At 45.3% G+C, this 12,914-nt stretch overlaps 1 protein-coding gene across 1 annotated transcript in view; it reads right to left on the bottom strand.

The window, feature by feature from the left end:
- Window positions 1–3,007, bottom strand: part of LOC311189124 (mitogen-activated protein kinase kinase kinase 3-like) — a gene marked incomplete at its 5' end in the record, with an annotated part of 42,802 nt that extends 39,795 nt beyond the window's left edge. The window contains 2 exons of the mRNA XM_084260704.1: window positions 2,640–2,749; window positions 3,001–3,007. Coding sequence (XP_084116830.1) covers window positions 2,640–2,749; window positions 3,001–3,007 — 117 coding nt within the window. The remainder of the gene's footprint in view (window positions 1–2,639; window positions 2,750–3,000) is intronic.
- Window positions 3,008–12,914: the final 9,907 nt, after the last annotated feature.

Genomic DNA, 12,914 nt, shown 5'->3' with positions numbered 1-12,914 from the left:
TCATTTCATAAAATGATCTGAAGCAAAACTGTTGATATTTTTGAGAAGAAATATTGTGCAGCACACCCCCTCACACAGACTGATTTCTCATGAGGCCCAGGCCTACCAGAAATACCACCTGGCAGGCTCTGAATGTCAACTTCTGTCAAGAGAGCACTAAGGAACCTCTCCAGAAGACAGGGATGAGAGAAAAATTTGCCTGTGTTTCTTTGTGGACCAAAAAAAAACTGTTGCAACCCACAAAGGAACAGGCTGGTCCCTTTAAACACATTCTTGTTTAAAGTGCTTTTCAGTGGAAATTTGGAACACTGACTAAAGGATTCCCATGCCTCAGAAAAGCATTTTTCTACACACACACACACAAAAAAAAGTCATGGTTGTGTATTAATCTAACAAGTGTATGTCCAGACCCAAATATTTCAATGTGAGCTTGTCACTGCAGGGCCTCAGAAGAGATTCCCAAGAGGAAAATGATGAAAATCTAGCAGCTGAATTCCCCATGCCTCAACTCTCCCTCTGCAAGACTGTGCAACGCATCCTTCATCCCAACCAACCTGATCACAGGAAAAAAATTGAAGAGGAAGAAAAATAAAAGGGAACACTAAGTACCAAAGGAACAACAAATCACAGGCACAACCACAGCATTTCCAAAGCAGTCTTCCCCCAACCATCAATTTCTGTGCTAAAAACAAGGAAAAAAGGCTAAAAGGGACCCAAACAAGTCGATTAAAAGTTTCTGAGCTGCAAACATGAACCAATTCCCCACTAATTCCACCTATTTTGGCCACTCCCCATCTTACAGACCAGACTGCTGTCGTCCCGCGAGCCAGACTTGTTCTAGCAAGTCCAATTGAGTGAAGCAACAATTCAACATACTCCAACGCCCTTCATCTCGTGGGGCCTGTTGGTCTGAATCCTCAGCCTCGGATGCATGAGGAGAGCAGGATGCTGACTATTTGCATCTCCTCCATCAGAGAGCTCTGAGTAACTAAGAGTACGTGGCTATGGTTGGTCCGCTATGGGATAACAAGAAAAATCATAGAGCAGGCAATGTTTTTTTAAAGCTTCAGTGCTGTAATGTAACTCCATGGGTGACTGGTAAGTGAGGATACAGAGTGGATGGGCTGTGGATACAAATTTGATTGGAAGACTTCAATTTTATGAAACTTTTGTAGATAAGAATTCAGGCAATGAAAACTAATTTTCAGCTAAATATCAGTTCAAGTGCGTTTCTGCACCATTTACAGTGCCAGCTCTCAAAAATGACAACAGGGACCTCTTTTTCCCTTTCTTTCTTTTCTATGAGAAGACAAGTATGTTATTTAAAAGGTGTCTTAAAAGCTTTGCTATCCAGAAAGCATCCCAAGATGGCTTGGTATGGTCCCCACCCATCAACTCACAGAAAACACTGCCCTCCGAGCCATCCGAAGCTGCACTGGATCGTCTGCTTCGCCTGCAGCTGCACAGAGCCAGCTCAGAGAATCTCTCCAGTCGGTTTTTGTAAACATCTTGGACTTATTTCAGCATGAGCTGAACACAAATCCAGTGATTCAGCTTGGACAGCTGCTACCGCCAGGACACACTTTAAAACAGACACGCTACGTGCGCACGTGTTTTCGTCTGCATGTGTCTAGAAAGTCTAGAGGGATTCGGGAAAGGGTTTTACAACCCCCCCCCCCACACACACACACTCTGCATCCAGAGTTCTTTGTTAGCAGCACAACTGCCATTAAGCTATGCATGACGACAGTAAATGACAATTTGTTTTCCTCCTCACTAGACATTCAGCAATTGCAAAGTTGACAGCGAGCTTGTTCTAAGCCATAGCACCAGACATGGAATTCCAAGTGGATCTGCTCACACACTTCTCCAGCAGCTTCCTGATCCTCTTAATTATCCCCCCCCCCATTTTGACAACTGAATTCCTCCTTCACAACTTGTGTTCGCATATTATCTGTTCTGTACACAAACAGGCTCTTAAATCCACTGCAGCTATTGTACCAACGTCAGCGAATCATTTCTGACGTTGCTCAAGGGAGAGTGTTTTTTCCTCACCAAATCAACAGGGCCAAGAGGTTTGGGTTTAGGAGCATAAAGATAAACACCAGTAATTAAAATTTAAACACTTTATATAATAAGAATGACATTATTACTCCCCAAAGAGCCTGGGTGTCTACAGCTCAAAGTTGGCAGCCTGTCTTTCAAATATCTGGAGTAAAATGTGCAAGTGATAAACACTATTTCAGCAACACTGTCAATAGAAAACATTTGACTAACCCAAATCTTAGATGTGCATAGCCTGTTACAAGTTCTACCACTTCCAGTGGTAAGCAAGAGAAAGAAGTGCTTTGGATATGGGATTTAACACCAGTTTCAAGCTCTTTTGTTGTATCTGTCATTCCTTTGAGGTATCGCTCTTCTCCCCCAACCCTTCTGTGATAGGACGATGCTTTAGCTTCTTTTTAGCTCTTCAGAAAGAGGTCCTAAACCTTCTGCCTCGACAAAAATTATTATTTCTGATGTGCTGAGCTTGGTAACTTCAGTTGCAACGTTTAAAGTTTGTTCTCCCAGCACGCTGAGCACCATGCCCACCCCCTTTGGTTTACTGGAGCTTGAGGTGGCCTCCAGCAATGACTTACCTGTTTGCTGGAGTGGACAATGTTTTTATTCCTGTTGTTGTCCAGCAGCCCCCCACATTTGCCCAACGCTGCCAAATCCTTCATAATAGAGTTCAGAGCTTCTTCTTCATCTGCAAAAGGAGGAGACACAACTGAGATGTGGCAGGGAATCCTCACCCCTGGAAACGCAAAGTATAAATGTGGCAACATAAATACAAGATTTCAACTCAAATGGGCCAAAAGCCACCACATGCAGCCTTCCTGCTAAGAGAGGGATTCAAAGACCACACTTTCTCTTGGAAATACACATTTCTTCATCACAAGTGACAGAGATCCTCAGAAAAGGCAATGGCTGAGCATGGCCACTGCTGCTCCAGCTCACAGCCCATGTCTGCTGCCCACGGGGGCCCTTTAGAGAGGCCTCATTGGCCAGATGTACTTTCCAGGGGGCTGGCTCCAGTTTGTGAGGTGTAAGATAACGTTCCATAGAACAGAAACCTTTCAGGACCCACAAAGTTCATGCAGCAGGTGATGGAACACACCACAGTTCCTCATCTCCTCCTTTCCTCCCTCTTCATTAATGATGCTCAAGAGCCACAACTGATTTTCAAAACCAGGGCCAACAAGAAACCAAAGGAGAGGTAAAGACAACCATTAGAAGAGACAATACTCAACTATCCTTCACAGAGGAGAGACACACACCGAGAGACCATACAGTGTTTCTGCCTTCTGCGAGGAACTAAAGACTTTTGAGAGACACATTTGGTCTGAAACCAATCCCCTCCTTCTCAACACTTTTATGTCTGTGGTCATGGGCTATTTAAGCTGCTATTAATTGCAAAATACCAACCACAAGCACAAAAAGCCCTGTCAAGATCTAGGGCATCGCATACATGTTGGTAGGGTGTGAAACCCCGTCGCACGCTGCCGTGTTCGTGGCAGAGGGGTGACCCGCTGGTATCAAGCACATGCAGCTATTCCTGTAAAGATACAAATACACCTACAGCATTTGTAAAACTGAGTGCTTCTGAGGCTACAATCACAGAGTCACAGCACCACTACGTTAGAGAAGACCTTTAAGATCATCCAGTCCAGCCATTCCTGCCCGGTGCTAAACCATATCCCTGAGCACCTCATCTACCCGTCTGTTAAACACATCCAGGGTCAGTGACTCAGCCCCCTCCCTGGGCAGCCTGTTCCACAGCCCCACAACTCTTTCAGTGAATTTTTTTTTTCCTAACATCTAATCTGCCCCTGCCCTGGTGCAGCTTTGTGCCATTTCCCCTTGTCCTGTCACCTGTCACCTGGCTGAAGAGACCATTGCCCACCTCCCTACACCCTCCCTTCAGGTAGTTGCAGGCGGTGATGAGGTCTCCCCTCAGCCTCCTCTTCTCCAGGCTGAACACCCCCAGCTCCCTCAGCTGCTCCTCAGAGGACTTGCCCTCCAGCCCCTTCCCCAGCCTGGTTGCCCTTCTCTGCACTCGCCCCAGGACCTCAATGTCCTTCTTATGATGAGAAGCCCAGAACTGGACCCAGCACTCAAGGTGTGGCCTCACCAATGCCGAGCACAGGGGCACAATCACTTCCCCAGACATACTGGCCACACTATTTTTGATACCACCTGCCACCCCTGCTCCAGGGCAGCCTGCAGTTTTAACTCAAAGTCTGCCAACATGTGAAAAAATGACAGAAACTATGAAATCACACAGTGCTGGACCCAAATATTGAGGTTCTTTCCCCAGAGAAGTATATGCCTTGGATGCTCACACCCAGATACAGCATCACCTCCTCTTTTCCTGTTGGGTTGTATCAGGACTGTAGCTGTGAAAAACAAAACAAAAGGTGTGAGAAAGAGACTTCTCACACATGCTGTGTGCCCAGAGCCATTTCATTAGAGAAACAAAGGAAAAAGCAAGGGGAAATGTTTAAAATTCAGTGTCATCTTTATTTTAGAGCTCAGGAATGAGCTCTAAAGCCCACATTGTCCATTAGGAAGATGCCTACATTTTCCTGTGGTCAATGTATGTGTGGGCATGTTAAGAATGTAAAATTCTATATATTATATTAAATTTACAATTAATAAAATTGTTTTCAAAGTACATTAAAGCGCAATGTCTCTCCTCTTCCACATTTCCCTATCCACTAAAACCAGAGGTATGTTCTTCCAGAGGGGTGCCAGGGAGCATAACCTCAATTGCCATAAGAAAACATGCAAGAAAAAGATAACAGTTCTAGCTCAGGTAAAGAAAAACAAAAAGAGAAAAAAAAAAAAGAACTAGAATGTTCCCATAGTTTGGGGTTTGGTGGTTTGGTTTGGTTGGTTTTTGTTAAAAGGGACCTCTGGGGACAAGCAGAGTTTTCCAGACAGATTTTGTAGTAGGAAAAAAACAACATAAAATAGAAGAAAAAAAAAAAAAAAAACAACCCACAAAACAAAAACCCATTCAAAACCCACAGCTTCTTTTTTTTTTTTTTCTTTGTGGAGGAGGAAGAGAAAAGGGGGAGGGACAAGTTAAAAAAAAAAAAACCAAAACAAAACACAAACTCAAAAAAAACCCCACATCACCCTCCAGGAATTTTCCACCAAAGTTATCTTCTCCAAAATGCCCCTCACCCCTTTCTTTTTTCCAGCCCCAGTGACAACAAAGGTTTCCTGAACTCGCTGACACAAAGCACAGTCCATAATGTCACAGGGAAACAGGCTTCAACAGGCAGTGGCAGAGCTGGGTTTTTGCTGGTAAAACCACCCAACTGACCACTGCTGTCCCACCTCCAAACCTCCTTGGATGTGCCTGACAGCATCTGCCAGGAGATGCATCTCTGGTTAACCCACTGGTGCCCTGCAAGGATATTCCAGGACGTTTAAGAATCAGCACAGCCTGTCTTAAGGAGGGACAGCAGGGTTTGCTGGAAGTTGTAGAATCACAGAACAAGTTCGGTTGGAAGGGACCTTTAAAGGTCATCTAGTCAATAGTAATAATCTTAATAAATGATAAACCAAACAGGGGCAGGAGTAACTTCAAAGTTTTCTAGACTGACTTTCAGTTAATCCCACCATTCACAGAATCACAGAATGGGAGAGGTGGGAAGGGACCTCCAGAGATCATCGAGTCCAACCCCCCTGCCAAAGCAGGGTCCCTAGGACAGGTTGCACAGTCTTGAATATCACCAGAGAAGGAGACTCCACTGCTTCATTGTGATTCCTACAGCCTTCTTTTCTCCAGGCTGAACAATCCCAACTCCCAGCCTGCCTTTGTAGGAGAGGTACTCCAGCCCTCTAATCATATGTATTGCCCTCCTCTGTTCGTGTTCCAACAGTTCCATGTCCTTCTTATGTTGGGGACTCAAGAACTGGACACTCAAGGTGGGGTCTCACGAGAGCAGAGTAGAGGGGCAGAATCACCAGTCAAACTTACTTGTGCTGAGGTATTTACTAACTGAGAAAGGAAAGAAGGCAAATTTCCCAAGGACTTCTGTCTTCTCACACACCAAGGCGTTTCCAATGTCCAGGAAAGGTTGGGGTTACCTTACATTGCCCTCAAAGCAATAATCATAGAATCATAGAATTGTAGGGGTTGGAAGGGACCTCAAGAGATCATCGGGTCCAACCCCCCTGCCAAAGCAGGGTCTTCCTCCTCTACCTACCCATCAATTCTCTCAAAACATTTTGCAACACAATCTTCCCAATCTATCAAATATCGATTTAAAACCTCCTGGTGCTGCAACCCCACCTGTATGATCGGGAAAGTCACATATCCTTAGAAAGTCAGGTTACATATCTGCCACAAGCCTCCTTTTGCACCTCTCCCAACACAGAGAAGCAAGAAGCACCCACCCACTTTCCATAACTGCTTAAATTTAGCCCATTTTCAGAAACATCTAACCAGCAACACATTCAGCCTAGAATCAAGTGGTGTCAAACCAGGCCCTAGTTGTCCTGAATCAGGTATTAGAAGGGAAGAAGATAGTTCTAATATTTAAGGCTGTCAACTCAGCATCTTTATTCTTCCATCTGCTAAAAAGCCCACGTCAAAGAGCATTCTGAAGGGCTTTTGAGAATGTTCTGTTATAAAATATTAACGTTACTTGCAAAAAAACCCCAACCAACACAAAAATACACATCCATGCCATCACTGCTATGAAATAAGATAGAAAACTCCTTCCTATATGAAGAGGAAAGGTTGATTTCTGCTGATGGACTTAAACAGAAGCAGAAATATGTTATTTCCTAGAAGTAATGTATTTTTGTGTGCGCTAATGTAGTTTTTTAACTAGTTTTCATGGTCTGGTTTTAGCCCCAAAGAGCTGCAATTTCAGAAGGACCTTGACTGAAACCTCAGCTGTTCAAAAGTAAGTGAATAAAAGTCCTGCACCATGGTCTGAAACAGCTTCAGAGAAGGAGCTGAATTTGCATCATCGGTTGCAAAACTGACACTTCCCAGTCCTCTCCATGACAGCATGACAGGAACTGATGCTTTCCAGACTAAACCTCTTGCCCATCGTAATTACCACTCTTGGGGTCTCTGAGCTGACTCCCAAGAAGGGTGGAGAACTCTGTTCCATGGAAATAAGCAGCCAGCTCAGCCAGTTCGGTCAAAATTCAAACAAGCAGTGAAGCTTACTGGATAATTAAACCCAAATGCCACTCCCAAGCCTCTCTCTGCAGTGAAAGGGGCGTCACAGGCTGCTCACTCTCTGGCTTGGTTTGAGTGAGAAGAGGGTGCAGGATGGACGGCTCACACCGGGAGAACGTTCTGGGGTATCAACAGGAATCCCATGCCCAAGGGACACGCAAGGTCTGGTTCTCTTGATCCAGCACTGGCAGGACCCAAATAAGCTTCAGCCTTGTGAGAAGGCAGCATTGTGACTACGCAGCCAACATCTTCCCAGGCTCTGCCACAGCTCTAGAGCAAAACAGCTGCAAGTTGCACAACACCCATGAAGTATCTGCAGAGCTCAGATGGACTCAGGTCGAAGGAGGTGATCCTCCCCCTCTACTCTGCCCTGGTCAGGCCCCACCTGGAGTGTTCTGTCCAGTTCTGGGCTCCCTGGGATAAAAAAGACAGGGAGCTCCTGGAGAGAGTCCAGAGAAGGACTATGGAGATGATTAAGGGCCTGGAGCATCTCCCTTATGAGGAAAGGCTGAGTGAGCTGGGGCTGTTCAGCCTTGAGAGAAGAAGACTAAAGGGGGACCTTATTAATGTTTATAAATATCTTAAGTATGGGATGCAGGGGGAGATGGCCAGCCCCTTTTCAGTGCTCTGTGGGGACAGGACAAGGGGCAATGGCCTCAAGTTGGAGCACAGGAAGTTCCACACCAACATGCAGAAGAACTTTTTCCCAGTGAGGGTGACAGAGCCCTGGGACAGGCTGCCCAGGGGGTGTGGAGTCTCCTTCTCTGGAGATATTCAAGACCTATCTGGACACTGACCTGTGCAATATGAGCTAGGGAGCTGTATTGGCAGGGGGGTTGGACCCGATGATCCCTCAAGATCCCTCCCAACCCCTACGATTCTGTGATTCTATGACTCGGACACTCATGAAAACCATTGATTTAGTGCAGTATTAACAGGCTCTTGCTCCTGAACAATCTTCTGGCCCATTCCATATAGATTCACTTCAGGTATTGTAGGCTGATAGGATGAATTCCTTGCATAACAAAGCCTGCTCTCCACTCAGCATGACATATAAACAGGAACATTTCTACTATGGAAGAGCAAGACAAAGGAGAGATGATTATACAGACAGCAAAAACAAAATGTACAAGTCAACTGTTTTCAGCACTGTTGTTTTGTCCTGTGTCTTCTCTTCCATCCTCAGCTCTTTACTTTCAGCTGTTTCACTTCATAGGAAACTTCTTTATTTCTTCTCCCCACCACCAACCCAATTTTAGAATCATAGATTGATTTGATTTGGGTTGGAAGGGACCTCAAAGCCCATCTAGTTCCACACTCTACCACGGGCAGGGATACCCTCCACTAGCCCAGGGTGCCCAAAACCCCATCCAACCTGGCCTTGAACCCTGCCAGGGATCCAGGGGCAGCCACAGCTTCTCTGGGCAACCCGTGCCAGTTCTTCACTACTCTCACAGGGAAGGATTTCTTCCTAATATCTAATCTAAATCTCCCCTCCTTCAGCTTAAAGCTATTCCCCCTTGTCCTGTAAAGAGTTCATTTTTTTTGCACTTCTTAAATCGTCATCCTGTGACAAAGCTCATCTGACATCACCAACCCATCCAACCAAGGCTCACTTCCAAGCAAGCATAATAGAGAGAGCAATCTCTCAAAGATTTGGGGGAGGGGGGAATATCCATAGTCACACAGAAGAAAGGAATAGCAGAAGTAGTAAGCCAAGAGCACTGCCTGGCAGCAGTGACCAGTGGAGCTGGAGTGAACATGGGAAGGATGGTTTTATACTTGTGGTAGTGTACGCTGATCCATTTTGGCAGGGCCTTATATCAAACCCAGAACACCACCTTCTCTCATCAAGTTTTGGGCTCTGTAAGACGTTAAGACTCACAGGTCCAGGCACTACCAATGTGAATTGAGAGCATCTGGTGCTTAGCAAGATGAACTATGAAGTAAAATCAAAAAGTCACTAAATGGCACATCTCTCTGCCCTTCAGATACACGTTTCCAGCACTGCTACACAGCTCTGGTTCCAGCGTGCGTGCAGGGGAGAGGAACTGGGGAGTTTCAGTCTTAGTACAGCCAGCTCACTGCTGAGCAAGAAGAAGACAAAAAAAAAAAGAAGCTAGGGAGAAATAGCAAGCCTGAAGGTCACCACAGACCACCCAAAACAATTCAACAGTCAGGAGAGAAAGCAAATGAAGAAGGGACAAAGGAATAATTTAGCTGTGTTCAGATGGTCTAGACAGTGCTGTTATTGTTGGCTTCACTAATAGGTCATTACTAAGAGGCAGCTTACGGTAGTTCCATGAAGCTGCTTCCATCAAAAAAAACCAGCACTGGCTGGCTGAAGCACACAGAGGAGCCTGCAGAAGCAAACCAGAGTCTTGTAAAATACAGCAAGTTCTGATCTGGGCCTCTCTCACACAGCAGGCAGAGCTGAAGCTGGGAAAAGTTTGGGGAAAAATCCTGGGTGTTGCAGAAGGGAGGAGTATCGCCCTCTGAGTCACTGCCGAGCAAGGTTGGAACGTGTGTATAGCTAAGGGGCCATGTGCTGTCATAGACACTTCCGCTTGGATCCAACGTAAAACCACAGACGTGACTGCTTGTGGTCACTAGAGATCCCACTGTGCTTCTTGCAGCTGTGATGTTGACAGCCTGGTTCAGCCATCGTGCCTCTGTAAATTCCAGCAGCACCCTCCATCGCGAGCATCCACCTCTCTGGAAGGTGATGCAACTGCTGGGGATACCCCGGGGTAAGAGGGAAGAGCTCTGTGAAGGCTGAGAGGGGATGAGGAGAGGATGGGAAGGTTCACAGGAAGATTTTTACCTGCAGAAAAAGCCCTTTCAAGAGGCAAGATTGGAGATATAGTGACAAAAAATATTGGAATATAATAAAACAGTGAAAAGAATCACAGAATCACAGAATGTGTAAGGTTGGAAGAAAACTCTGAACACCATCTAGTCCAACACCCCTGCAGTGAGCAGGGACATCTTCACTAGATCAGGTTGCTCAGAGCCCCATCAAGCCTGACCTTGACTATCTCCAGGGATGAGGTCTCCTGGGCAACCTGTGCCAGTGATTACCACCCTCAGAGTAAAGAACTTTTTCCTACTTTACAACCTAAATCTCCCCTTTTCCAGTTTAAAACTGTTACCCCTTGTCCTACTGCTACAAGCCCTCATGAACAGTTCTTCCCCAGCTTTCCTATAGGCACCTTTCAGGGACTGGAAGGCTGCTATAAGGTTCCCCCTGGAGCCTTCTCTTCTCCAAGCTGAACAACCCCAACTTGTTACAGAATGGCATGAGCACAACACAACAACCTTAACTTTGGCTTGCAAAGGATGTCAGCCTTTTATTTGCTCTGGTTTTGGAAAACATATTTAACTGGAATATGCCATTTATCATTTACCAAAGAGAACCTCAGCTGAAAGCCAAGCCTCACTACCTCAGCATCAACCAGTACCTGCAAAGGGCAGTCCTCATTCTGATGGACTTTCAGCTAAACTGTCAACTGGAAAGAGAAATGAGCTGTTGTTAGGTCTCACTTGATGGACAGGAATCTGAGACAGTCTTGCTCAATACTCTACAAATCTGCAGCCAAAGCTAAATACATTAACAGAGCTTGAATTCAGCAAGGACATAACTTGGTCCAGCCTTGACGGCTGTATACAAAGGCCACAGAAATTCATTTAGCAGCCTCTACATCACGACCTTGACCTGCAATCATGCAAAACAGCCTCTTTTCAGAAAGCTGCCCAGAAAGACTCAGTCTGAAGAACTCACATCCTTATTCTAATAACCTCTCTGTAACAAACATCTCTCTCAATTCCAGCTTGAGCACAGCCCACTTTGTATTTTACTTACGAGATCTTGGCATCTCTATATGCTGCAGACCCCTCTATTAACAGAATTCCTGCATCCCCACCTTCTGCAGGTATTCAGACTGCCATCTCACCCCCTTTTAACCCTTCTTCATCTAATTAAATGGAAACACAGCTTCTGACATGAAAGTAACCCCTAATTCATTCCTACAGCTCTTTCCAGTTGTCTTTTTTTTTTTAAATCATTTTCTTTCTTCATGAAGAGCAGAAAAAAGGTCAGAATAACATCTAGTGTTCAATGGCAAGTAGAAATGAGAAGGTGGTGTGGCAGCATGAACATGGGGTGACAGCAAACTTGGCCCACGTGTTACAATGTTAGTTTATGTCTGCTGGGCCAACAGTGACTCAGACTGCCCACTGCCTTTGTTAGAAGGTCAATGTCATATCAGTCACAGGTTCGCTTCTCTGGTCCTGGGAACTAGACAACACTTACCAATGCAAAAGCAGGTGTTAAAGAACTTGCTGCAAGAAAATTGCTGCCTTTTCTCCAAAAGCCAGAAGGGAAAAAAAAAAATCACGGACATGAAGAGAAACCAAGAACTTTGGGGTATCTTCAAGTACCTACAAACACCAGGAACAGACATGTACTGCCACCAGAATACATGAAATACCAGGGGCAAATGTACCAAGATGGCCTGAACTCGATAATGTTAAGGGTCTTTTCCAACCTAAAAGATTCTAGGATTCTAAATAGCAGAAGGGATCAATTAGTAAGTGGACAGTCACTGTGACTGTCCCAGTCAATATTAGGAAGGAGACCAGTGAAGTCGAAGCACAAGAGCCTGACTTGGACCATAACAAAAGTCCCATAGCAAGTAAAGAAAGGACCCAGACACTTCCAGAGACAGGCACAGATACTGGTCTGTATCTCACCCACTCCTCAGAAGGGCTGTGAATGGGGCAAAACAGATTGTTACGTGCAGCTATCTAGTGATGGCAACGCAGATAAACCTCCACCTAAATCAGACCCAAATGTTCAAAATCACTTCGCCACCATCTGGGACTGTGTTCAGCATCTGATAATGAGAAAAAATTACCCAATTACCCTCCCCCAGTGCAGATTACTGTGCACTGCAGCAGACACACCACCCGAGCACATTCTATTTGCAAGTCAGCAAAGGCTTGCTGGCAGCTGGATCCTGCTGTCTCTCACCCTCCTGCAACTCCACCCAAGGGGATGCCAAGGTCACCCCCGTGTGCGACTGGAGGGCAGGGCACAGCTCAGCAGGTCGAACAGAGCAATTATACAGGAGGAAGTGAGGAAAGACTCTTCTGATATGCAGGGTTTCTTGGCAGGAGTTTGCTTGGTGACGGCTTAGGACACACAAACTCACATAGATAAACTGATGCTGGGGTTTCTTGAAAGTGTGTTTCTCCTTATCAAGAAAATATGATGCTAAAGGATGGACCATCTATATAAACAGGAATACAAGATTATTAATGCCTTACCTGGCAAATAGTAAGTGTTTGCTCTCCATAAATGATACCAGCTTGATTTTGAATTTTGCTTTTAGAGCATAACCAGTTACTGCTTTGTAAAAAGAAATAAAACTCAAACCCAGCAGAGGCTTTTTGACAGCTATAGATGTTCATCAGGTCAAATGCCCAGTAATCTCTGGTTTCAGGGTACCGTTATACTATCTCATGGACCCTTTTTTCAAGGGGAGAGCTCATTTTTGAAGTTCCCCCTCCATCCCATGCTATCCCTCCAGTGACACATTGCTGGTGAAATTGCAGACAACAGATCAGAAAACCTGTTCAGATACAAAACCAGCTCTTCCCT

The sequence above is a fragment of the Gallinula chloropus genome (genome assembly GCF_964237585.1).
Source record: "Gallinula chloropus genome assembly, chromosome: 2".
Classification (NCBI taxonomy): Eukaryota; Metazoa; Chordata; class Aves; order Gruiformes; family Rallidae; genus Gallinula; species Gallinula chloropus.
The sequence above is the reverse complement of the archived record's forward strand: the minus strand, read 5'-3'. Positions and strand labels throughout refer to the sequence as shown.